This window comes from Aspergillus wentii, assembly GCF_001890725.1.
Source record: "Aspergillus wentii DTO 134E9 unplaced genomic scaffold ASPWEscaffold_9, whole genome shotgun sequence".
NCBI classification, from domain to species: Eukaryota; Fungi; Ascomycota; class Eurotiomycetes; order Eurotiales; family Aspergillaceae; genus Aspergillus; species Aspergillus wentii.
In genome coordinates, this window is record NW_024467840.1 from 336,878 (window position 1) to 363,306 (window position 26,429).

The 26,429-nt window shown below is 48.1% G+C and overlaps 8 protein-coding genes across 8 annotated transcripts; 3 read left to right on the plus strand and 5 right to left on the minus strand.

Annotated features, from left to right (window-relative positions):
* Window positions 1-133: 133 nt before the first annotated feature.
* On the minus strand, window positions 134-1,192 carry ASPWEDRAFT_176873 (DUF3431 domain-containing protein; the record flags this gene model as incomplete). Its single annotated transcript, XM_040831571.1, has 3 exons — window positions 134-224; window positions 277-858; window positions 900-1,192. 3 exons carry the CDS (start codon window positions 1,190-1,192, stop codon window positions 134-136), a joined length of 966 nt encoding a protein of 321 aa, XP_040683879.1.
* A 283-nt stretch (window positions 1,193-1,475) lies between these two features.
* On the minus strand, window positions 1,476-11,082 carry ASPWEDRAFT_120922 (uncharacterized protein; the record flags this gene model as incomplete). Its single annotated transcript, XM_040829030.1, has 4 exons — window positions 1,476-2,099; window positions 2,144-2,904; window positions 2,950-10,694; window positions 10,745-11,082. The coding sequence occupies 4 exons, from the start codon at window positions 11,080-11,082 to the stop codon at window positions 1,476-1,478; spliced, it is 9,468 nt and encodes a 3,155-aa protein (XP_040683880.1).
* An 835-nt stretch (window positions 11,083-11,917) lies between these two features.
* Window positions 11,918-12,665, plus strand: ASPWEDRAFT_45758 (uncharacterized protein). The gene is made up of 2 exons (XM_040836618.1): window positions 11,918-12,537; window positions 12,590-12,665. Exon 1 carries the CDS (start codon window positions 11,940-11,942, stop codon window positions 12,513-12,515), a length of 576 nt encoding a protein of 191 aa, XP_040683881.1. The 5' UTR covers window positions 11,918-11,939; the 3' UTR covers window positions 12,516-12,537; window positions 12,590-12,665.
* On the minus strand, window positions 12,178-13,864 carry ASPWEDRAFT_45760 (uncharacterized protein). The gene has a single exon (XM_040836619.1). It carries the CDS (start codon window positions 13,677-13,679, stop codon window positions 12,582-12,584), a length of 1,098 nt encoding a protein of 365 aa, XP_040683882.1. The 5' UTR covers window positions 13,680-13,864; the 3' UTR covers window positions 12,178-12,581.
* A 2,006-nt stretch (window positions 13,865-15,870) lies between these two features.
* On the plus strand, window positions 15,871-17,143 carry akr1 (putative aldehyde reductase (AKR1); the record flags this gene model as incomplete). Its single annotated transcript, XM_040833659.1, has 7 exons — window positions 15,871-15,917; window positions 15,963-16,050; window positions 16,096-16,194; window positions 16,239-16,331; window positions 16,377-16,571; window positions 16,618-16,746; window positions 16,790-17,143. 7 exons carry the CDS (start codon window positions 15,871-15,873, stop codon window positions 17,141-17,143), a joined length of 1,005 nt encoding a protein of 334 aa, XP_040683883.1.
* A 341-nt stretch (window positions 17,144-17,484) lies between these two features.
* On the plus strand, window positions 17,485-18,760 carry ASPWEDRAFT_176878 (MDR family NADP-dependent oxidoreductase; the record flags this gene model as incomplete). The annotated part of the gene is made up of 5 exons (XM_040831572.1): window positions 17,485-18,030; window positions 18,114-18,252; window positions 18,302-18,371; window positions 18,419-18,476; window positions 18,530-18,760. The coding sequence occupies 5 exons, from the start codon at window positions 17,485-17,487 to the stop codon at window positions 18,758-18,760; spliced, it is 1,044 nt and encodes a 347-aa protein (XP_040683884.1).
* An 89-nt stretch (window positions 18,761-18,849) lies between these two features.
* Window positions 18,850-20,939, minus strand: ASPWEDRAFT_121564 (S53 family peptidase; the record flags this gene model as incomplete). The annotated part of the gene is made up of 4 exons (XM_040829091.1): window positions 18,850-19,975; window positions 20,031-20,151; window positions 20,198-20,679; window positions 20,731-20,939. The coding sequence occupies 4 exons, from the start codon at window positions 20,937-20,939 to the stop codon at window positions 18,850-18,852; spliced, it is 1,938 nt and encodes a 645-aa protein (XP_040683885.1).
* A 2,400-nt stretch (window positions 20,940-23,339) lies between these two features.
* fos-1 (sensor histidine kinase/response regulator Fos-1/TcsA) lies at window positions 23,340-25,478 on the minus strand (the record flags this gene model as incomplete). The annotated part of the gene is made up of 1 exon (XM_040831573.1): window positions 23,340-25,478. One exon carries the CDS (start codon window positions 25,476-25,478, stop codon window positions 23,340-23,342), a length of 2,139 nt encoding a protein of 712 aa, XP_040683886.1.
* Between the last annotated feature and the right edge of the window lie 951 nt (window positions 25,479-26,429).

Here is a 26,429-nt window from a genome sequence, read left to right on the forward strand (position 1 = left end):
GCCAAATTGACCCTTTGATAAACATAAGCATTGATTATATAGCTTCATACAAATAAATAATAGCAATTACAACACAGAATCATCATAGCAACCACATTATTACCTCATTATATCCAAACAGATCCAACATAAATCAACCCATCACTGCCTGCAGTGTCTCTCCCGATGGCAACGGACCGCACCATCCATACGCATCACAGCGACATTGCTCATATCTCGGACAACTATCAAGTCAATATTCCACACACCGAATCAAAGGAAGAAAGAAAAACTTACTACAAAGCCTCCATCCCAAACACAATATGCCACACCTTCTCAAACACCCACCCCACCCCAAAATTATCCGTCAACTCTGTCGTCTCCGCCCACTCGAGCATGCGCTCATAATCCGCTCGAGGACGCGATACAATCCTCTCCCGACTAACCGCAAACTGTCCACAGCATACATTGCCGATCTCATCCGGCACGTCTGCCGATGGAACGTCAAAGAGGGTCTGGTAAACCTGCGGGAAGAACGCGCGGATATCATTGTTCTTGATGTCAATTTCTGTAGGACGGAATGGGGATACGCTTGTTGGACAGCCCGGGTTGTGTTCGCAGCGGAGATTGACGTAGCCTTTTACATCGACGGCTTCGAGACGGAGGTTGCGGAGTGTCACTGAGGTGTGTGGTCCGAAGAGGTCATTGTGCCATTGGTCGGGATTGGAGTGGACGAAGATCGAGTATGGAGGGAGACGGTCGTAGAAGTCGACAACGTAGGAAAGATACGCGGCGGCTTCACGGCCTCGGGTCGTTCGTGGGATGAGAAGATCTCGCTCGGGAGGAGTTTCGGTGGTATAGACAAAAGGAATGGTGTTTCTGATGGATTAGCAGTGTAAACCTAGAAGAGCGAAACATACGATTCTTTGCAATAATCAAGCAGCCAAGATAGATCCTCGTTCGTGATAGAGGCCATCACAACCCCAGTACTCGAGTTAACGGCACCATGATTAAACCGATTCGTGATATCGCTCAGCTCTCGCACGATCTGATCATTCTTGGTGGTTCTGTCCGAAATTGGCGTGCCTATCTGCTTTTCTGACACGACGTCTAAATATAGAAACATCGACATCAGACTTATGAAAAACAAGCCGACTAACCCAAGACACATGCCCTTGGGAGAGGGCCATGACAATAGATGTATTTGAGCCATGATGAAGATGAGGATGGAAAAGAAGAAGGTGACATTGCGATGGAATGGGGAGAAAAGTCTGACTTGCAGGCCACGTACAACCGCTGTCAACCTGAGGCCAAGTTCTTTGATAGCGATATTTCTGCAAGGGGGGAATGGTCTGGCTAGATTGGCACCTGGCCCAATAAAAAAGCTCAAGGGAGCCAGGTGGCTGTCATTGTTATGATCTGTCAGTGGTTTGTCGATCTGTGATATCACATTCCATTTGTAGATAAGCCAGTTCCTAAATAACTCCGTACATTAATCATTCCTCGTCATCCTCCAATTCCTCCTCACCGTCAAATTCGTCGACCGGTTCTGGAGATGAATAGCTGGCTTGGTTTAAAATCTGTCCAGCCGCATCGATCTCCAGTACCCGTCGAGCAAAGAATGGGTGATCACTGCGAAGCTGCCACCCTTGACAGACATATCCCATCGGCGTATGGGTAATGTCCTGTCCTTGTCGCCGCAAAGATAGCCACTCTCCAAGAAAATCAAGCATATTCCTATGAGTATTCGACTGAACGCCATCCCTAGCCTCAATATCCAAAGGACCATTCGACTTAACACCACCATTTCCAACACACAAAATACGATCCAAAAGTGGGTGGTATTCAGAAAATTCAAAATAGAGTCTACCGGCCAAGATTCCCAGCTCAAACGAAAGCCAAGCTGGTGGGCTCCAATCGACCGGAAAGCTGGGAATGGCATGGTAATCAAGACGGTTGAAATGCAACATCTTCCGTGTAACAGGTGCCGCATACGTGAAGAGATGGACCATGGAATCCCCAACAGACCGGATGATGGGAATCAACAGTTCTGCTTCTTCAGGAATCACAACAAGTCCGGTTTCTGATTTTCGACTCCAAAGAACCCAATTGACCGGACGCTGATACTGTTAGCTTGATCGGGCTTATGAAGGGAGACACTTACTGTGTAGCTATCCATTGTCTGCCCATTCTTTACCTTCACTGTCCTGGTGAACTCGATCGAGACATACAGATGCTGCAGAAGAGATGACGCGTCGATACCATACTTCTGTCCCAACTGTGTTGACTGCAATGCCGCCGATGCCCTCATGTATCCACTCTCCCCGCTCAACACACCAGTTGTGATGAATCTGCGGATGGCCCTTGACAGTGCTGCAAATGTGAGCGGCTTCATATGCTCGGGCCTTTGAACCTCTCTCTCTTGTTCAATTTCAAAAGCCACCTCTCGTTCCTGTTCGACTTCTTCTAGTGCTAAACTAGAAAATGCGCTGATGAGACTGGAGTCTTGCTGTCTCTCTCGAAGTTCTCGTTGGAATAGATACAGCTTTCCACTCAGTCCAACATCACCCACCCGGGCATCGTTATTGGATGTCTTTGGCCCATAGAGTTCTTCCAGGTCCTGTTGTTCAGGCTGCTGCAAAACCTTCATGTATGCCAGCCGCTGACTGGAATTTGTCAAAAAGTTTTTATAGTTGTCCTCTGCTTGTCTGCGCTGACAGAAATCCCTTCCTTGAGCAAAGTAAAGCGGCTGAAGTTCTTTATTGTTGTTGCACGTCTGATCCATCAGCCAGGTGATCACATGCGAAGAGTCAATCCTATACTGCAGTCCCTTCTGACAAACATCAAGAATACTTTGATGAACCTCAGGCGGTGCAACAAAGGTGATCGACTGTGTTGTTCCCAGTTGTCTCAGTCTCATGGCCGCTGAATGTGTCAGTATCAACCTTTTAAACTGACGAACTTACATACCTTGAACCGTATGATCCTTGGTTTGATTCAAACCCAAAGTCACTGCACCTCGAGCATACGCTGGAAACTTCAAATCCGTCCCTCGAGTATGCGCCTCATCCAAGTAAACGACACATTTCGACAAATCATCGGCAAATGGAGTTGCAATTAACGGGACATCCCTTCCATGACGATACAGTACCCACGGCTTGTTATCAGCCCCAAAGTATACTCCGGCTTGGGCTTCGGTATCTTGCTGCAACCACGCCTTGACCAAACTCTTGTTATCCATCTCCAGAATAAACGCACCCGCATCTATCAGAATCCGGATCCTATTCCATTTGAGATTTCCCAGGAGGCCGCGTTCAGAAAGACGTCGTCCATCCTTGCTGGCAAGCATGTAATGGCGACTTCTCTTTTGGAGGAGATAAGTCAGGACTTCAGCATTAGTATGCGAGAGACCCAGAAGATCTCGTTGCTGAATAGTCAAAGGAAGCAGACGTCGATTATCGTTCGTTCCACTGAATCCAGTCGTCAAACCGGGGCGTTTTACTCCCACTGTGGGCTTATCAAGTGAGAAAAGAGGGACGTCCCAGCCCGATGCCTGCAGCTTAATACTGAACTGCTTGGCGTGGACTGGGAAGACGAAATTGTTAAGGAAATGATTGATGACGACAGTGGCAAAGCGTAAATGGTTCCAAATCTCTGCAACCTGTCCATCATCGTCGACATTGATTATATTCCAGTGCCGTAGAGCCTCTGGTAGGGTCGCTGAAGCTTGCGTCCATCGATCGTACTCAGTAGCAGGATCATCGGATTTCAGAACAGCCTGCAGACTTTGTCGCAACTGCTTCTGATTGAGTCCTTCGTAGTAAAATGCTAGACAGGTAAATAGAATAGCAACGTCGGGATGCCCCCATTCTGCCTGTTCGGATGGAACACCCTTTGCATGGAAAGGGACCGCTACAGGGTCGCGCCTGGGATCCAAGCCATACTGAACATTCCATCGTTTCTTCAGACAGAGGAGTAGAATTCCATTCACTAACAACCCTCGGAGAAGGTACAAGTTCTTCTTGGCCTTAGGACTATCGGGGAATAACCGCATGATATTTTGGGTCGCAATTTGGTTGACATTCTCTTGGGAAAAGAAGAATCGGAGCATGGCATGCTGCCATTCTGAAAACTGTCGGATAGGCAGTATAGACGTTCGACCATAGCAGATGTCATCCATGATTCTTTTTGTGAGGGCCTCTTCAACGTCTTTTCGTAGGAGGTAGACGACAGGAAACCCCGAAACCGTCCGCTCAACCACGTCAATGCTTTGAGGATATTCCTGCGCCAATTCCCGAACGTGAAATGCAACCAGACTCAGCATGACCTGAGCAACCTCCCAACGATGGGGATGGCCATCCACTGCCAATTGAGATCCACTGGGGTAGATAAGCTGTGTCTTGGCAGCGAGAGTGAAATCGCACTCATCTAGAATGTCACGACAGGCCTTGTCCAGCCAACGCTGAGTTGCCACCATCACGGCAGCTTCCGCGACTCGTGAATCGGACACGCGCTGGAGCCCACACAGCTTGAAGGACAAGACATGTTCCGGAATACCCAGAATGACCCCCGATCCCTGTCGCATCTCGTCATGCAGCCGGGAATATTCCTGAATATGCTCTAGGGTTGTCTGTGTCCGACGTGAGAATGGAATGTGTGTAATTTCCCTTCCCAACAATCCTCCCAGTCTTGACTGAAGAATCTGCGCGGTCTGAGATAGCAAAGCCTTGGGGACTAGAAGTCTATTCAGAATATCTCCATTGGCAAGAACACAGGCCACCATTGGCATGATAACGGAGGTTTTCCCCTGTCCCATATTCATTTGCAAAACAGAGTTTTCATCAGAAGTAGGATGAATCATTTCCATAGCCACCGTGACCTGGTCCTCGCGGATTTGCATATTGGCGTCAATCTCTAACAATAACCAGTCTGGGTATGTATTCGTGTCCCAGTTGACGTGTCCGGGATTGTCGCGTTCTTGTTTCAATCTTCCTTCGTCACCCTTCATATATGCATCTTTCACGCGGAGTAGACGTTGCAAGTGGACAATGGCTCTTGCGTATTCCATGAAAGCAGGCTTCATATCCCGTCCAAATATGGGCTCAGACGTCGACCGTAGTTGTTCCAAGATTGCAGTGGGCGTCACGCATGGCCACAAATTTGCCTTTGTAAGCCATGAGAGTCGTGTATCGTCCTTGGCAAGGGCATTGCATATCTGGCTGTGATATTGACGGACCAAGTCACGAGCCTTGCTGATTTCTTCATTGAAACTGATATTCTCATGCGGCTTCTCCTCGGCCGTTGTCTTGACCATTTTCAAGGCATTGATACTTTGCATCAGGTCTTTGCCGTAGGTTGATCGCACTGAACAATCGGAGCGGATTAGCTTGTTAGTTATCGTTTCCAACTCACTGATTTCCGGCGTTGAAATTCTCTCGTCTTTGAACATCGACTGCCAGCTAGCAGATATACTACGCCTTGCCCACTGTTGTGCCCTGTGAAGAATTGGCTGCTCAGAACCTGTCGGATTCGCAGATTCAACTCTTATTTTGGGCCCTGGCTTCCCCAACAAGTCTCTTGCTAATTCAGGAATGAGGCTTTCGTGGCTTCTGTGTAGGCCAAATACCTCAATCTTCGGGATTATAAGTTCTGGTGTACTGATTCGTTTCTTGGTAGAATGTCGGTCGAGAATAGCTTGCACCTGGTTGATGTGGCTGGAAAACTTCAGGTTTCCATAGGACTCCTCCCACAAAGGAAGTATAGCGTCAAGAGCTTGATCAACATCCACACATTTCGCTTTAAATCCCTCGACGGAAGGATCAGCCGTCGGCCATTGGGCAAGGAGGAACTTGGTGAACTCTTCACTTTCCTTTTGGCAATCCTCCTCATATCTCTCTTTGCCAGACATGATGCGATCCCAGTCCTCCTGGCTCATTTTCTTCATCATTTTCTTCGAGATAGCTGGACTTCGATACTTTTTGCAGCAGAATCGGACATTGCCTAAAAGTGCTTCAGACGAAGGCCTTTCGTTTGTCCCGAGACCGGTGAAAGTTGAATACAAGGGGAAAAAGCTCAGTCCTTTGAGAGCATCCAAAACAAAGAAGGCGACTATCGTTCTCACTAGTGTCATATCAACCTTGCTGCCGAAGGTGACCATACCCAATTGAAACATGAGTTTGTAGACATCGTTGGGCGCGCATTCTCGGCAGAGGTTGACCAGACCACCCCACTCCTGGGCCAGATCTGTGCTCAGATATTCTATAATATCAAACGGTGCGAATTCTTTGACATAGCCGCCGATAATGGGGAATAGCTTCAGAATATTTGGCAGCTTCGGAGTCGTACACACTGATTGGGGCCTTTGGCGAAGTAAAGATACTATTTCCCAAACGTTGGCTGTGCGTGGGGAGAGTGTTCGGCCATCTCGAGCAATGTATGTAAGATCGGAGGGTGGTGATAGGTCTTTCACTAGTGTGTCTGGACGTTCGTAGATTAATCGACGCCAAAGAGCCCTTTCGAGAAGGTGAGGTGTTTCTGGGAATTCTTCCACAACGGTGGCCTTTTTTTGATCGGTTTGGAATAATGAAAGGCGTTTCGATTTTTTCATGATCCAGTCAACCACCACTTGATAAGCATCATGTTGAATAGTCGTTGTCAAATGTGGATCCCAATGCACCACCTGTTGCCGTCTCAGTTCCTTGGGATAGTACCGTCGTTGTGGTGTCAGTTTTGCGAGGGCTTGGAGCATGTCTACCAATTGTGGGATAAGCGGGCACCACGGTTGGCAATATCCAGATTGAAGACAGCGCAGTGCTTCTTCGGTCCCTGTTCGGCCTGTAAGTGGGTCTGGGAGGACAAACGACGTGAAAGCGTGAAGTTGAGCTTTGTTGTATAGCAACCGTGGCTCAGGCGGACAATGGAGTCGTCCCAGGACATCATCGATCGTATACTTCGCGTAACTTCCATAGTTCTCTATCTGGACAAGTACGTGTATCCCATGGCGTTGATAACGCATCCCCCCTAGGGGAGTTATAACACTCCGATGTGCTCCATCACGCAGGACCAGCATACTCTGCAACCCGTACAATGTTCCAGCGTCCTGATTCGAATCAATTTCAGCGCCAAGCTGCCTGCAATGTAAATGTCCCAGCTTATTAACATGGAAAGTGAGATTCATGTGTCTCAGGTCGACAGACAGGTTCTTGGACACTGGTTGGTACAGTGTCAGCTTTTGAGGCTGTTCGAAGTGACGGAAAATTTGAGCAACAAGGGAAAATGTTCTGCTATTGGGATCAACCAAAGTAGATCCTTGGTTACGGCTTGCACGGCGAGTGGAAGTGTTTATAGTCCAGTTTCCGGGCCTGCTTCTCCAGATATGCGGTTGTTGTCGAGCTTCCAGAATGCCAGTTCGCAAGTCAACCCAATGAACGCAGTCGAAAATCAAAGACCCAGGTAAATCAAAAATAGAACCGTTAAAAAAAACGCTTCTAGGTATTAATTCCAGTAACGCAGTTCTTGTTCGAGCCCGAATGACCAACTGCTCTTTTCGGTATCCAAGATGAATCTCATGGCCGTCTTTTTGAATGCCTAGAACGTAACTCATTCCTTGTAGAGGCGAAGGAAACGCCAGAAGTCGCTGGTTACCAAAAAGGCCTTTCAGAATTTCAGAATCTCTGATATCTGCTGGTAGTTTTCCAAGTGCTCTTCCGTCTACCAGAAGATGGCCTTCGAGGAGATGGTAATGTACCGTCTGAGCCACTGTGTCTCTGGTAGCCTCAACCGTTGATGTCACCCACCAGTCATATGGAGATGATAGAAACTTCCATTGCGTATACGTTCGAGAAGCACTGTCTGCATCGGGCCAGACTGCTTCCATGGCAGACTCCAAACTAGATGGATACCGCTTGACCAATTTGCGAAGCACGGTTCTTATCCGGAAAGTCATTTTGATATCGCGGACCAGCATATTGTGTGTTGTTGCAGAGAATTTACTCAAATCCACAACAAGGTTCTCCTGCATGGCAAGAGTAGCTTCGATGAATGTGCGGAATGACTCGGCATCCAGGTCGGTATCGTTGTACGCATGAGGCGCAAATGTCCTACGACATAGCAGCGCTGACATGAACCCATAACGGGCTGCGCGTTCAGCAACATCGACCTCTTGCGTAGACCTTGTCTCGTTGCGTAGAAGACGAATCCAGTTCAATGTAATCTGACGAATCTTGACTAGAAGTTGAAACGCCTGGGTTGATGTTTCTGAACAGCCCAGGTCACATATGCGGATTGTCAAAGTCAGCAGCGTTTCCATGTAATAACTTTCGCGCCAATTTGCCGAAATTGCTTCTGCATGATGTTCGATCTGTTCGATGAGTCTTTGGCAAAATTTCTCATCTTTAAATACAACATGTACGGCTCGGAGATGATCATTATCCAACCTAGGTCCTGCTTGTAAGGCAAGATGATGAAAGAGTACCATTGTATCCTGAAGACTTAGATTGATATTTGATGATCCAAGTTCGGTAAGGATAGAAATCCAACGGCTGTTCTTTCCTGCCACTAAGCTCTGGTGAGCTTTGAACTCATGGACGCTCAAATCGGGTGGACACTTCGTGACACTGGCAATGACCTCGTACGAAGAAGGGCCATCGCTATCAGGTGCAAAGGCTGGTGACGAATAAAGGTCCGCGAATGACAGACCTCTCGGTAGCTTGAGAACAAAATGATGCGCAAAAGTCAACTGTTGCGGGACATCCTTGGCCCAGATGCTCCTTCCTGAATCGTAGTATGAGAAGTTCAACCCCAACGGCAACAAAATGTTGGCAGCCTTTGCCGGCAACCTTTTCCAATTATAATGCGTATCAAGATAGGATTTTGTATTTGAGGCTAAGGACAACCGCCGGTTGCGACGGGTATCGAAGTTCTTGAGTTGACTGTAATCTCCGAGCAACATGTTTGGTGTGTTCTCAGTTGATTGAATTGCTTTGAAACACAGTGTGTTGATAATCTCCCAGGTGGTCTCACGATACGCCAAAAATGAAGCCGGAGTGTCGAGCTCGAAAACAATCGCCCTTTTCTGAACGACACATTTAACGCGGTTTTCCAGGGGAAGGAAGTCCTCGTGAACTTGAATTCTAAGCCTACGGCGACTTCGAAGATGGAAGCAACGATCGCATCCTCGTATATCGTGATTTCCATCAGGAAGCCGTCGCTGAGTGCAGGCTGTCTGCGCTATACTCTGGGAGAGCTCTTTATGCTTTGCATTCACATTTTCGAGTTCCCTTTCTTTCGCATTTCGAGTCTTGGTAGATGCAGCCTCAATCCGCTTCTGCAACTGGTATAGCCTTTGCATGTTGTCAGCTGAATCGAAGTCGAAATACCGATCTGCAAAACAGCCTTGTTCTGGGTCACTGAAAATTGTCATCTTCTTCTTCGCTGCAGTGCACCGTTCATGAAGATAAGACTGTATTTTCTGGAGACGATGCATATGATGCAATCGTGGGAGAAGTAACACATCCAGTATCTCAGGGTCGAAGCATGGGTGGTATTCGCGTAATAAAGGATAAACAACGGTGGCACACTTGTCGAGCTCCACCCACATTTCGAATATATCCAGAATAAATATACTCATATTCTCTGGATCACCATCATAGGCAACCCCTACACCTATCAGATGGTTGGTGATGCGAGGAGCGACGATCTTGCATCGATCCTCACATTCCAACTTGGTCTTCGGTATCTGCCGTGTGGTGGATTCAATTGACATCTCTTTGTCTGCAAGTGCCGAGTATCGTGTGGACAGGCTTTCGAATTGCTCAGTTGTGCTTTTGCTGGCGTTCGATCCAAGAGTAGAAGGATCGACCTTTGCCTTTTTTGCTTTCTGGCAATTAGGATGACGGAGTACCTCTGCGAGGTAGGCGCTACTGTTGGGAAGGGTCAACTCTAGGTCTTGGTTTTCCGCACGCAGAGGAAGAGTTGGAATCTGGCGACGGGTTTTCTGTTTGAAGGAATTCCACTGGTTTTCGATGGAAGCCGTTGCGGAATCAATAGACTTTTGACAGACCGATCCAATGGTAACAAAAAGGTGTGTATATGTCTGAGCAAGAGCAGGGCCGTCAATCACCCTTTCACTTTCTAACTTGGCCAGACGACGACACAGTTTCGTTTTAAGAAAGTCGCACCGCTCTGAACTGAGAACGTGGACAGAATTCGCCAGTAGATGGGCCATCAAATAGCATAGCAGGAATTTATACTGGATCCGCCCTCTTTTTTCGCCTAGTTTCAGGTAAAGCATTCGCTGCACCGAGACACGAAGAATAAGCCAATACGGACTCCGTCGCCATGGCAGCTCTGCATCATCCCAGCACACGTCATCCTTGATACGCTTTCGCAGGACTGGGGGATATACACGACTCCCATTCACTTCGAGGACGGTTGCAAGGAACTGGGTGATGAGTGCTGGATTTGTCGTGTCGCGGTTCTCTGTGATCGTGGCTCCTGCTTTGTGTGATTTGGCCGCGAACTCGTCTACTAACTCGAGACTGGCCTTTTCGAGAAACGAAGTTAAGTTGTCCTGAAAAACAGGGTTATAGAATTCAGACAGTGGGAGCGACACGGCAATGCCGGGAAAATCCCACTGGAGGGCACCCTTTGCTGCCAGAGTCTGTTCAGCAGCGGGCGATGCTTCAAAGGCTTCAAAGATGACATCTTCAGTGAGACTGGTGTTTGATTAGATTTGGAGATCACGTATTGATATATTGGTTCTTACCCAGCTCTTCGGATGATAAGGCCAGCATTTTGCTCTGTAATACGCAGGATGATCGCATGGTACGGTTGCAACTGGTTGAGTGCATCTAGCAAAGCCACCCTGTTGATATGTCCATTATCATTTACTATTTTGCATGTCTCCAAAGACTCCTCGACCGAGTTCCAGGCAGCCAGGTCGTCGCCCATCGAGCAGTCCTTGAGCACCTTGGTCGCATCCAGTAGCCGCGAAACTAGGTCCCGCTCGACATCTTCAACCTGGCTATCTTGCCTCCCGGGCAGTCTGGGAGGAAAGACGATGTGGTTGAACACCAGCTCTAACATTTTTGGCTGGGCATTCATGTTGAGGAGGCTGAAGGAGAGAAGAAGTTGGTTGGACGAGTTGGACGAGTCATGATGTTGTCAAAATAAAAAAAAATCTCAGCTCAGCTGAATTCATTGTTAGGCAGCCTCAGGCAGGGACTGCGGCTGAGTGCCTTGCGCGTATCTTTTTATGAAATGGTTCAATCAAACAGCACCATTTAACTGCCGCAGTCTGAGTGCATTTATCTAACGTGATACCTGTGCTGGCAAAAATTGATTTGCCAGCCTTGTCGCTGGTACTTTTGCGGCGCTAGCTGAGGCAGCAAGGACGGTTATGGATAGATGAGGTTACCCGAATTCATGGAGATAGGGTATCACGATGCTGGATATAATTCGGCCACAAAGCTTGTGTAAAGTTACTCTATAAGACTAAATACGAGACATGCCTGTAGCCATAAGATTATCATCCATATCTTAATGTTGATAATCCATGCATCTTCTACCCCGCGGCACGCCCTGATCTGGTGTTCAACGGCTCTCAGTACTCTGCAATCTTTATGTCTTCTTAAATACACAGGCTATCCAGCCTTTCATATTGTTTATCTTCATTTATTCAAATACAAAAAAGTAGCTGGAATTAATAAACTACATGTAGATAGCATAAAGTTATGCTGACTGCATGATACCGAGGCCTGGAGTCATGTTACAAGACTAACCCTAATACAACAATATTGCGGTAATAATACCAGGCCATTTCCGTAATAAAACAGGTCGCGTCAGCTATACCCTATCCCCGAACAGGCTTAGCGCAATTGAATCCCATCATAGGTAGCTGCCCTTTATGCTGCAACAAAGAAACAAAAAACAAAGTCAACACTATTCAAATCACAATCACAATGTCCAAAACAAAAACCCTAACCCCCAAAACTAGTCGCAGCGACATCTTCATGAGCATCAAGCCCGAGCACATGTACAATATCTCCACGCGCGCAAAGAACCACGAGTACCGGCGGTATCTCCTTCCAGCCAGCGTGCGACGGATCTGGTTCTACACGACCGCGCCGCACTCGCGACTTGAATACGTTGCGCGCGTTTCTCCCGGCAAGACTCCCGGCGAAGTGCCCGAGGATGGGGGGATAGGAAATGAAGACTTTAATTCCGGGAGGAAGGTGTCGAAATATGCATATGAGATTCTGGATTTGTGGAGGTTGAGAGAGCCGATTAGTTTGAAGGGGGCTATTTCGGAAGGGTGGTTGAAGGGCGCGCCGCAGAAGTATTGTTGGGTTCCGGTTGCGCTGCTGGAGAGGGTACCGATGGATAAACAGGATCATGTTTTCTCCAGGCCAGAGGAAGAGAAGCCGGAGAGGAGGAAGGTAGATGATCGAGAAGAGGCTAAGAAAGCGCCTACATCAAGTCCGGCTGGACGGAAAAAGATATCAGATTTCTTTACACAGTCTGATCCAAAGGATTAAGAGGTTGGATTATGGGCCATCATTAAGTGTTCCAATGCATATATAATGGATTAATGTTCTAATAGTCTAAGCAGAGCCATTCTCTATAAGCTTCATCCCCCGAGATATCAGTTGCGTGTCAAGATACTCCACGGAGTAGTTCCTGAACAGCTTATATGGATTCTCCACCCAATCCTGCACTTCCTCAAACAACGCCTTGAGCCCACCTTCATTCCTGAAAAATGCATCTGTATCTAGCACGTAACTGCGCCCTGAATCACGCAGATACTTGTATGCACCCTGCTTGACATACATGCTCTTTGAGAGCTTCCCCCCAGACCAATCGAGGACAAGAGGCGCATAAAATATCACCGGGGCACTTGCAGGCCGCTCCAGCAGCCTCCATGTCAGCTGTTCCTGGTAGAAACCGGCATAATCAGCCCCAGTACACATAATCCACGATGTGTTTGGATCTCGACTGCAGATGAGAATCCGGATGAGGTTGCGCAGGGGCGTGTTGAACTCCAACCGGTCTAGATCTTGAGGTGATGTGAGATCGATGTGGTGGTCTCCATGCTCAGGACACACGAATGTGATGTTATTGTCGTGGTACTTATTGTTCATGCCGTGTTTATCTGCTAGCCCGCATCCTTCGTGTGTACATGATGCGCGAATCGCCAGCTTGCCTGTTTCTGGTGACATATGAGGGCCAAGGGTTTTGTGACGACCCACGATGTCCCGGAGAATAGCTCCAAACGCAGGATTCGATCGCCAGAAATTTTGTGTCTCAATGTCATATGGTACACCGGACAGGGCAGACATTTCGTCTAGCACCTTTGTAAACGCCGCTTGGTTTGCCCCGAAGTCTCCTGTGTGTTTGAGACTTTTTTGATATCTGACCCCGTTGATATTGATGTCCTGACCTGGGGAAGGGGCGCTATCCACATAAAGGAACTTGGCCTTAATATCTCGCTGGAACTCTTTCTTCAAAGCAGCGGCAAGGGCGAATCCTGTCGCAAAAGTGACCATATTGCCAACATGTGGACTGCTGTTTGGCTGCGAGCCGATATGAACAGCAATTGTAGGTCGAGTACATTGATCATTCAGATATCTGATGAGTTTCTTCCCGAAATAATACGACCCACCACCCAAGGGATGGTGGACAGCTCCATCATGGGGTAACATGGTGTTGGAAAAGGACACTAGGTAGAGTTTGCATAAAGACTTGTAAATATTATTTGCAGATGGAGACAGAACGAGAAAAGAAATCCAACGCCAGGGGTGTGATTGCTAATAAATCATGCGAATTTAAATTACCCCACAGCAGTCTACTTACTTTCATAGGCTACATAAATTGGGCTGAATGAGTTGATCGAGCTGAAAAGCTGAAAAGAGCGGAAAACTCTGCGGCATCCAAGTCCACCTCAGCTGAGAGATCGGCGGGGTCACTAGTGCCGATAGTCCATCACGAACCTTCTATTCCACTTCCATTGGGATTTGTAGTGAGCTCGATTATGGCTCAGATATTAGCTATCTAATAGGCAGCTCTTATGATATATCGTGCAAAAAGAGAGAAAACAACAACCACATGCCCCAGTTCAAACAGAACAAACAAACATCGATCGACCCATAATTGATCAACCCCACATGGTCTGACTGGCCATCGATTTGCTAAGATTCTAATTCCATGGATAGACCGATCACGAATCTTGGTTGTGTCAGGAGTTCATTAATGAAGCCAGCCATTTTATTATTTAGCTTTACCCTGCTGGAGGTCTACTAAATATTGTGTCATAGCAAATCGGCTGTCAAGTCATCCCATCTGCTATACATATCCTGCGCAAACCATCCACCTTGATAAAGGGTGTAGAATACTTTCAGTATATAGCAATAAACAATCTTAAAAGGACTATAGCAAGATAGATACTGTATCTAAGAGCATTGGTCACCCTTTTGATCAGTCTCGATTATTGTCATTTGAGATGTGGGAGGCTGGTGGATAAGCATGCGTTTCCAACTTGTCTCATCGCGTTTGTGTGCGCCTTTGCCCGTTCAATCAAAGGGAATCTTTCCGGAGTCCTAACCACAGCTGTTGGATGATGGGGTTTTGGATGCGTTTCCTCCCTGGAGAATGGCGTGTTCTGCTTGATTTGAAAAGAGGGCAATTTGGATGTTGTCGGAGTTGTTGATGAGGTTATTCCAGTATCGACAGACTTGTTGGGCAGATAGTAACGTGTAGACATCAGTCTGTAGCAGGATCGCTTCCAGGATCTCAGCTATATCTAAGGCTTTGTGGTGTCTCTCCACGGTGATCTTATGGATAGAGTGGTGTCATGTAATTTGTTCATATTTTAGAGCGGATAATGTTGATGTAAAATAGGCAAAATTAGACTTCCCTCAGAGCAATGAAAATAGACTAGCCTCGAGTAATATTAAGATTTATATCTATTTTCTAGAAGATAAACGCTCAATTCTATTTTAATAATGCCCGAAAGTATAAGAAATGGGGGCATATCCTATAGATTATTTTCTAATTAGTTTCTATATCGATCATTCACAAATTGTTTCCTTTCACTAAATAATATAAAAATAGCCTAAATTTATGCTTATTAAAAAAGAATAATCCGTCTGGTACAATAAAATCGCACGATGAGTATAAACAAAGATATTGTCAGAGAATGGAAATGAGACTACCTACAGAGGACTTACTATGGTAAATAGACACAAATATCTCGTATTGTCTTACAGTCCATGACAAGCTACATTATATAGAGATCAGTTAGCTCTGTCTATTAATCTATATTATTAAATAGGACTCAACATTGTCTTCCGGCTATGATATATGTGTTGGGGGCATCTTGATGAGCCGAATTATATAGAGATGCTCCACAAAAGCTGCTTTATATGATCTAAAATGCTTGACATGCAGGTGTAGAAGTGCCATGGTTCTATATAGAGTTTCATAAAAACAACCCTGCTTAGTGAGCATGGCAGATCTCCGGATTTCTTTACTCCGGATCCAGACTCTCAGAAGCGGCACGCATTCGGGCCGAATAGAATGGAAGGTCCAACTACGTACGATATTATGGAGTAGTCTGCCAAACACTGGCATTCGGAACTCATCACTTTGGGATCCATCCATCACTAAAAATTCCTCGGCTCTGACTCAACAGGGAATTTCTCCGTCCGAATCGGGCAATGCGTGCCACCGATTGCCCCGCGATGGCATGGCGGGGTTTGCGCAGGGACTGTTTTGACCCCGCCGGAGTTGAAGACACCTTTTATTTCTCCTCTTCTCCTCCTCCATCCCTCTTTCTTTCATCCATCCTCATCTCTTTCTCTTTCCCATCTATCATCTCTCTCTCTCCATCTCACAATGTCTCTCAACAAGAAGGTCGTCCTCAACTCCGGCAAGGAGATCCCGTATGTTCCCTTCATCTCCAAAACAAACCACGGCTAACCCTCCAGTCAACTCGGCTTCGGTACCTGGCAATCTGCCCCTGGTCAGGTTGGTGAGGCTGTCTACGAGGCCTTGAAGGCCGGCTACCGTCACTTGGTGAGTCTTTCGAATTGCAGTTTAAGACACTGCTAACAATGTCAGGATTTGGCCACCATCTACCAGAACCAGCGTGAAGTCGCTGCTGGTATCAAGAGAGCCTACCAGGACGTCCCGGGTCTCAAGCGTGAGGACATTTTCATCGTAAGTCGCCTCTCAGAGTAATTGGATAGTACTGACCCATCCAGACATCCAAGCTGTGGAACAGCCAGCACGACCCCGCCGTTGTTGAGAAGTCTTTGGACGAGTGCTTGGCTGAGCTTGAGCTCGACTACCTTGACGTAGGTATCTCCTCTTTCTTATCACAACAATGCTAATTCGAATAGCTCTACCTCGTTCACTGGCCCGTCGCCTTCAAGACTGGCAACGCCTACTTCCCTCTCGTCGAGGGCAGCAACGTCGAGGGCGGTGATGTCCAGATTGAAGACAACATCTCCATCGTCGACACCTGGAAGGCCATGACCCAGCTCCCCAAGTCCAAGGCCCGCTCCGTTGGTGTTTCCAACCACACTGTTGAGCACGTAAGTACTCCGCATCTATTACTTTTGGCAGCACTGACCCCGCCAGCTCGAGGCTCTCATCAACGCCACCGGTGTTGTTCCCGCCGCCAACCAGATCGAGCGTCACCCTCTCCTCCAAAGCACCAAGTTGATCGACTACTGCAAGGAGAAGAACATTCACATCACCGCTTACTCTGTATGTCTCCCACTCTATTTCTTCGAATCCAGCTAATTAGTAGGCCTTCGGTAACAACATGATCGGCGAGCCCCTTCTGATCACCCGCCCCGAAGTCAAGGAAGTCGCCGAGGCGGTCTCCAAGCGTACCGGCGAGGAAGTCAACCCCGCCCAGGTCATCCTCGCCTGGTCCCAGGTCGGTGGCCACAGTGTCATCCCCAAGTCGGTCACTCCCTCGCGTATCGCCGCCAACTTCAAGGAGATTGAGCTTGTCGACGAAGAAATCGCCAAGATCACTGCCATCGGCAACACACCCAGACGGTACAACATTCCTTACACGGCCAACAAGCCTCGCTGGAACATTAACATCTTCGGCGAGCCTGAGGAGGCTCCTGCTACCCACAAGGTTGTTGTCTAGATTTGCAGGCTTAATGATGTACGATTGTAGATAGTTCAATGAATGATGTATGTCTACTACTGCTGTGCGGAGTAATAGTAACTGTATATTCTACTAGACGGATAAGAATTAAGCCACGGTCATACTACATCTGCATGCATCTGCATGATGACGATCAAATCTGACAGCATTTCTCCGAGCTGTTTCTCCGCATCTTATAAATCATCTGTTTATAAATCAAGGTGGGGCGTGTATCTACTAAAAGAACCCCCATATACAATCTCACCCTCATCTCACCTCATACCACAACACCACAATCACAACCATCACGATCACAATCAACACCAGAAACATCAATCAAAATGCAAACCAAACAATGGCTCCTAACCTCCAAACCCCCCTCCCTCCCCCTCCTCTCCGGCCCAAATCCCACCTTCACCCAAACAAGCACCACCACCCCCCCTCTCAGCCCTAACCACCTCCTCCTCAAAACCCTCTACCTCTCCAACGACCCCGCCCAACGAGGCTGGATCTCCCCAAACGCAGACCCAGCCCGCCTCTACGTCCCGCCCGTCCCAACAGGCGCCGTGATGCGCTCCACCGGCATCGCAGAAGTCATCGAATCCCTATCCCCGTCTCACCCGCCTGGATCGTTGGTCTTCGCAGTCACGAACTGGAGCGAGTACACGGTTGTCCATGAGGGTGAGGTGCAGCGCATTACGCCCGTGGATGGGCTGGGCGTTACGCATTTTCTGGGCTCATTGGGTCTGCCCGGTTTGACGGCGTATTATGGGCTTAAGGAGGTTGTGAAGACCACGAGCGAGGATGTGGTTGTTGTTAGTGGTGCGGCGGGGGCGACGGGGGGGATGGCGGTGCAGATTGCGAAGAGGATTTTGGGGTGTAAGCGGGTGAGTCTATCCTTCTCTTTATATATATATATCATATGATATATTTACGTGCATGATGCTGATGCTGATGAATATATGTATAGGTGATTGGAATAGCAGGAACAGACGAGAAATGCCGCTGGGTTGAATCGCACGGAGCAGACGTCTGTATTAATTACAGGAAGGAGACCTTTGAGAAGGATCTCTTCCGAGAGACGGAGGGGTTTGTGGATGTTTTCTACGGTTGGTCCTTTCATCTTTCTACTTGACAGGCTAGGCTAATAAGTATTAGATAATGTCGGTGGAAAAATCCTCGACTTGATGCTTTTGCGAATGAAGAGACACGGGCGTATTGCAGCTTGGTATGTTAAGCAAACAGTATGATGATCGATGTATCTAACGTGAAAAGCGGTACGATATCAAACTACAACAAAAATCTGGATCCAGTCGGGATTAAGAACTATTATGTACGTTCGTTATATTTATACTGCTAGGATATTGCTAATGTATATGGGAACAGGAAGTCGTATCCAACCGCATCTCTATCCACGGCTTCATCGTGTTCGATTACATGCACAAAGCAGCAGAAGTCAGGGAATTGTTTCTCCAGGCTTGGAAAGAGGGGAAGATTATCCTCAGTGATGATACGGAGACGGTAATTGAGGCGCCCTTTGAGGATATTCCCGAGGTGTGGTTGAAGTTGTTCGATGGGTCGAATAGGGGTAAGTTGACTACTAAGCTTATTGGTTGAATGTATATAGATAGTAATAGTATGAGTATGATTATCATTATGTACTCAGATATTATGTTCTACATATATGTACTATGTACTATGACTGTTTAGTCCTGCTTCATGAACAAGTCCAAGAGCTTGGGGTAGTTCGGGGTACCCAATCCAGTGACAGGGTCCCAACCCTTGGAAGAAGGGAAACCGTCCGTGCCACAGCCAGCGTTGTTACCAGAAGTAACATCGGTGAACACGTCGGGGTTGGCGTACAAGACCGGGTTGACGAAACCCACAGTCGACTTGTTGGCGGCGATGCGCTCCTCGTTGATTCTGGTGAGGAGGGAAGCGAAGACAGGAGCCGCGGCCGATGTACCACCGATGACGGTGGAAAGGCCCTTGTTGAAGATGAGGATGTTGTCAGCGATGGCGGACACATCGGGGTAGCCGCGTCCGTTGCGGTTGTAGATACCGCCGCCCTGGGCGAAGCTGCTGTTGTCCACGCTGGAGTAGGACTTGTAAGGGACGTTAGTGGTGGCGAAGTAGTCGGAGACTGCCTTCTTCTGGTAATCGGCCGTCTCGTAGATGTTGCTGAATCCACCTCCAGACTTGAAGGATTCCGTAGCGACCTCTTGGTTCTTCTTAACGTCGGCTCCGACAGGAAGGTAGGTACCTCCAACGGAAGTCATGTAAGGGCAAGTGGCCGGGAACTCAGGAACAAAGACCTTGCCATCCTTTCCGAGACAGGTGTTGTCAGCGCTGGCAACACCGGAGTCACCGGACGCGACGACAGCAGAGATACCCTGCATACCCAGCTTCATCCACTCGTTGCACTGGCGACGCTGGTAGGAGATGGGCAGGTCGGACTCGGACCCACCGTAGGAGATGGAGATGACATTGGTGGGCTTGTACTCGCCGCACATCAGCTGGCCCTTGTAGCCACCCGGAGCAGGGTTGGGGTAAGGCGGGTCAAGAGGCGAATTGCCAGTCTCACCGTAGGCCGAGTAGGTGCAGTACGAGCCATCGATGGCGTCGAGGAAGTTGTTGAGGAATCCGTCAAAGACGTAGTTGCTCTGGTACTTGTTGTCATCGGTCTGGAAGAGAATGGAGTTCTGGGGCCAGATGATCGGGTAGGAGATTTGGAAATCCAGGTCGGACTCGGGACCAGCGTTAAGGATATTAGCAGGGGCCGTGGCGCCGTCGATGGCCTTGAGGGTAGGCTTGGTTCCCTTGGGGATGTTGCTATTACTCATTAGATCAAATCTCTAAGCATACCTTCTATCGAATTAATACATACCTGGCCAGATTGGAGAAGAACAGGTCGAGATCCTCTTGGGCGTAGATGTCGCCAAGATCTTCAAAGATACCCAGCTCGTTGCCCTTGGTGGCGGTTGTTCCCTCGGAGATGTTGTACATCGCTATCCAATTAGTCTTTTCCTTCATGATTAATCGGATGAAACATACCTTTAATGCAGGCAGGAGTAATGGCAATGTCACAGAACGCCAGCTCGTTACCCAGCAGCTCACTGAGAGGGATGGTCAGAGGGCCCAAGATAGGTGGCAGAATACCCCGAGCAGCGAGGTCACGCTTCTTAGCAGGCTTGGGCTCACGCACACCCAATCCCTTGATACCGGGGGTGACATAGTCGATGTGGTCTTGGACGGATCGGGGAACATGGTACTCGCGGCAGGCAATGTGAGACTTGCCGGTGTCCTCCTGCGAGTAGATATAGTACTCAGTCTCCAGAAGCTTCTCGGCTTCATCGACATCTGCGTCGAACTGCAACCACTGCTTGTTGAACGACTGCGAGATACGGTGGGCCGCAATGCCCGACTCCTCGAGCCAGGAGCGGACACTGTCCACGGCGTCCTGGGAGGGGGCGAAGAGATCGTGAACCTCCTGTGCGGTGTAGTGTTTTCCGTAGCGAGACGAGGAAGGGTCAGAGCTAGATTCACTATGAGCACGGTATATAAACAGAAAACAAGGCTATTCTTACACCTCCATGAGAAGGTCATGGCCACGGTCCAAGTTGGACTGGGTAAGACCGATTCTCATCGGCAGCGAGATGGACTGGTGCACCCGCTTGGCCTGGCTCCAGGAGCTAGGCATCTCACTGCGGCGCTCATGGACCGTGTAGTCATGAGGGGCAGGGACGGCGAGCACGCTGGCAGCAAGAGCTCCTAGAAGCAAGATAGGGGACTTCATTTTCAGATCGGAAAACACACCACGAGGTCAGATTGCAATTCCCCGGGGTCGGATTAACAGATAAAAGGAGAGAGATTGCAGGCTTTCCTGTTTATATATCCAAACCCCACTGCCTGATCGACTCCACTTTGCAAACTGGACGAGTGATGCTTGGTAGTGCTACTCGTCAGCTGTGATGATGATAAACATGGTGATAAGTGGGCCGAGGGTCTTTTGCCTTTGAACCACCTTGGCAGGATCATGCTAAATATCCCCGCAACAACAATGGGCGCAGAGTAGTTCGCCTCATTGGTGGGGATTGGAATCGCTACTATTGTGCCTAACTGTGGCCGCCTACATGTTAGTATTGTTTTTTTCTTTTGCCATCCAGTGATCATCGCCAATGGCCGTTCTTTCGGACTGAGCGGAAGAGGTTTCCAATGCCAAATCTTTTAGATCTCAGAAAACAAAGAATTGGACCAGGATCTTGTGGACGATTAAAATAAAATGCCCAGAACAAATGCTGCGCGTCGGAGAATTGCTGTATCGCAGCAATTTCAGAGCACAAAGAGCGCTGGCAAAGACCATTACAACCTCGGGCGGGACCAGAGCTCCACGTGAATTAACCCAAAGACTGACGATAATCCCTCAATCAAGAAACTGCTGCACGAGGAGAGAGTACTGCCGGTAGCAATCTTGGATGGGGTGATGATCGTCTTTGCACAGACGGAAGTGATCCAGGGGGATTGCCATCATCCATGGAGATAACGCATTCCCATTTTCATCCCACCTGGCACAGCCTACTCCGTCGGCGCCAGCCAGGGCTGAGTTGTAAAAGGATTTGGATATAGAAGCTTTATTGGCGATTTATCTGCTGTGTAACGGTATTGCTTTTCCCCATAGCAATAATCATCAATAATGGGTGTGTTGGTCTTTTTGTAGTTCCAATAAGCTGTCGAACCCCTCTCTCCCCATAGCGTCGGCAATAGTTTAGAACCATGTCCTCCTAGTGAGACACACTGGCCAATTGGACTAGAAAAAGGGACTGGTTGGTTCAGAGGTCGAGTATCGTAATAAGAATAATCAACCTTCGTGGGTGACGATCGCTGAACACGGCAATTCGCTGGGCATTCCCCGCAGCTCTGAGAGTCCGTCGCTGATGGCGCAGACACGGTTCCCGTCGATCCCCCATCAACAACCAGAAAGGAAGGACGATGATGGAAGAGGCTTTTTGCGGTCTGTCTTCTGCAGTCAATACGAGCACTGAAAGGATTCACGGTCTCACACATAAATCATGTCAAGAGCCCTGGAACACGGCAGAGGAATTCATCATCATCCAGACTTCTTGCAAATCCCGGGCGAGCGACCTGCAACTGCACGGATTCAGGAGATAATGATCAACTGTCGCATCCGCCATGTTCTATCCCATCTCACTTGGCGTTTATGCATGTTTCCTGTGTTTTGATGATCATGGATCAAAGGCTGAAACGTTTCAACTGCCGTGTCAGTGAGACTTAAGAGCAAAGAGAGCGACGCATCGGCCCTCGAAGAATCACTCTATCACGTGACCTACCAGCGAGGAAATAGAACTCCGCGAACACAGAATCTAAAACGCAGGATCGGCCTGAAATAGCCTTGAGGATTGCAAACAGCAACTTCATCAATTCTTGCAGTTTTCCGGTGTAGAAAAGGCAGTTGCTACAAAATTTGACCCTCGCCTTTTGCAGCTGTTGGCTGGCCATGGTCATTCCGTACGAAAGGCAAAGACACTTAGTATATTTGAAAATATACAAAGTAGAGGAACAGGATGGACAATAAGTGATCGGACAAATCCGTTCGAAATCCCTGGATAGCATCTTCACTACACTCACAAGGTCTACGATCAGCCGCGCAAGCTGCGGTAACTACCTTACTCTTATGATCTTAGTACACAGAATCATTCATTTAGTGGGTGTTTTCGGTTTTGATACAGGGAGCTGTGCTCCATAGTCATGGAGACTGGATGAAGGACCATTCGGTGGGCAGGTCTGCAAGCCAGTTAGCCTCGATGAATCAAGCTTGCAGCATGCAGATAATCAGTCGCTGAATGAACTCGGATGGTTCGATGTAGGCAAGACTGAAACTTGGAATCAACCTTCCCTGTACACAGGTCGTGGGCTGCGCACTCCATTGTCCTTCGTTATCAAGGCAGGTTATATCCTTATTGATCGTTTCAACAGGGCAATTCCAAGATCGATGTCTTTCAGCCGCGGTAACTGCCAAAAAATGCCGGATATGTGGTCGCGAAGTGGTCGACAAAGGGCCTTTGCCAAGGAAATTGACGATATATCGCACACGGTGCTTCCTGTCAATCGGGTGTTTTGTTTGTCATGAAAATGATGTCATGGGTGATTAGAGATTTGAAATCCAGGCCTAGGCGAATCATGTTCCCATCCATTTCCACAATAATTTTACGAGTTGTTTGCGATGAACGGGTTTCGCGATATAATCATTCATCCCCTTGGCAAGATACGTTTCTGCATCCCCTTTCAGCGCATTCCCTGTGAGAGCGATAATGGGCACATCTGGGTTCAAGTTTCGAATCTCTGACGTGGCCTCCAAGCCATCCAAAACCGGCATGTTAATGTCCATGAGAACAACATTGTAAGATAGAGGCATTTGCTTGACTAGCCGGACAGCCTCTTCCCCATCCCATGCCGAGTCCACACACTCAAACCCCAGAGTCTTAAGGAGTTTGAGCATCACCATTTGATTCACCATGTTGTCCTCCACGACCAGAATGCGCTTCTGTGGTGCTATCTTTCGAATTTCGGCGGAAAAGTCAATTAATTCGTCAGGGCTCGATGTACCCAACGGCCTTTCCACGGTTTCAGTATTCACGTCGGTGCGACCCATTTTCGCTGTAAACCAGAAAATGCTGCCTTGTCCCTCCGGGTTATGTCGGAATCCCACAGAACCGTCCATAAGTTCAGCCAAGCTTTTACAGATAGATAGCCCAAGCCCGGTTCCCTGATATCGCCGCTGTGCGGAATCCGCAAATCGTGTGAAAGGGGTGAATAGAGTGCTGACGGCGCTTTCGGGCACACCTATCCCACAATCGACCACCTCGGTCAACACATCGTAAACATCCGGATTCTCTTTATCCACAACAAATGAAGTGTAAATACGGACATATCCTTTCTCAGTAAACTTGACGGCATTCCCCACTAGGTTCTGCAACACTTGTCTATATCGTAGCGGGTCACCTTTGATATGCTTGGGGAAATCTTTCGGAACAAAGCTCTTCAGTTCAACACCCGGTTTAAGAGCTGACTTAGAGTTACGTAAGACTGCCCCAACAACGCTATCAATATCCACAATATCGGAATTCAAGGTGAACGATCCGGAAGATAGCTTCGAGTAGTCAAGAACATCGTTGATCACCTGAAGGAGAATAGCCGACGAATCTTCGAGTATAGACGCGTATTCCCGTTGTTCTTTGCTCAATTCAGTGCCTGTGAGCATCGTCAGAGCCAAAGTCATGCCATTCATCGGTGTGCGAATCTCATGGCTCATATTAGCCAAGAAGTCACTTTTCATTTTGGAAGACTCTTCAAAAGCCGAAATCAGTCGCGCCTCTGCTGCTTTTCGTTCCGTTAAATCTCGCGTGACTTTGACAAAGCCCACATGGCGGCCAAACTGATAGATCGGGGTGATGATGACATTGGCCCAAAATCGTGAACCATCCTTGCGGTACCGCCAGCCTTCATCCTCCACCTTACCCTCGCGCAGGCATACCTCAAGCTCTTTCGATGGCTTCTTTGCGAGGCAATCATCTTCGCTATAAAAGATAGAGAAATGCTGCCCAATGATTTCTGCAGATGAGTATCCCTTCAAAATGGCAGCGCCTGAATTCCAAGTCGCGATATGTCCGCGACAGTCTAACATGAAAATGGCGTAGTCTTTGACGGTATCCAAGAGAACGCTGTACGTTTCGTTGATATAGGTGTGTTGGTTGCTTGGTTTCCGCTCGTCATGCTCTTTGGTGATGTTATGCACTTCTAAAACCAGATAGATCAACGTGGTTTCTTCATAGATCGGTGTCATACGCAGGCTGATGTATGAACTGATATCGGGCAAATAAATGTGATCAATCACCTGCACAGCCTTGGATGTGATGGCTGCCCGAATCGCACCGTTGAGAGTTGCAATGTCCGGGGCCGGAATCGTGCGGGGGGGAATCTCGTAAATGCTAGTGTTCAGAAGCGTGTCCCTGGTCTGGTGCGAGAATTCAAGGTGGCTATCCGAGACCTGAACGATATGTAGGGATGCATCAAGAATAATGGTGGGGACTGGTGTGTAGCGATAGATCCGAGTCATGGGATCCTCGGGTTCCGGCGTCATCTTTGTAACGTCCTGCCGCGAGCGATGGTGGTCCTCTTTTTCGCGTCTCGATGTCGCAGAAAAGTGATCCAGGCACAACTCTGTCTCCTCAGGTGGTGTTGCGACCATGGCGAAGCTTCCAGGAGACTGACGCCTGTCGGCAATGTTCAGGCTAAGCAGCCGCTGATCGAAACTCATGTTGGCGTTGGCAGCTTTGCTTATTTGGCAGCGGGCGCGCCTGGCGCGCGACGGTAGCAGATGAGAAAATTTGCCTGGCAGGCTGAATCCAGTTGACTCATCCAGCGGGGCTTTTATTTTTTATTTTTTTTTTGTTTGTTTGTTGTGGAGGGGACGAAGAAGATAGGAGATGGAGGTGGGACGAAGAAAAAGGTGAAGGAACAAAATAAAAATAAAATCAAATAAAAACGAAGACAGCGGAAAGTCGCAGCCTTTTGGCCAGACGCTGTCAGATGAAGGGATTCCAAATTATGGAACCAACACACCACCGACGTCAATAATAAGAGTCAGAAGACGATCGCACGAAGGGATGCCAGTGTATGGCCGGCAAACCCAACCGGCTGCGGGGAAGGCGATCCAGCTGCAGACTTGCTTCTGAACAGGTCGAGGAACCGTGGTAAGATTGGTAACCACTGCAAATAGGGCGTTAGGAGGCTTGCAGTGGTAATTCCATTTGGGACAAAATAAACCACTTACATAACCTCCTCAGGATAGAAAGATGGTTGAAGACCTCATGAAGAGCCCAAACTGGCGGGATCCACCCCTGTCGTCAGAGCATATTCTGACCGCAACATTATGTCGTTGTGCATCCCTTCGTGGGTCAAACGTCATTCATTTCCCTCCGATCAACACCATCCCTTTTTTTTTTTTTTTTTTTTTTTGGTTTTGACTTTTCGTATCCTCTGAAACATCTCCTTACCCAGTGGGAAGTATTTTATCCCTCCTTTCTCCCCCTACAGTTCCAGTTTTTTTTTTTTTTTTTCTTTCCTTCTTTCTTCCTTCTGGACTGGTTTATTCGACTTATGCTTGCTTATGCAAACCCTTCCTCGTCGACCAAACATAACGATTGATTCTGCGACCGACGGCCACACCCGACGGGAAATGTCACACGATGGTCAGAGGACAGCGACT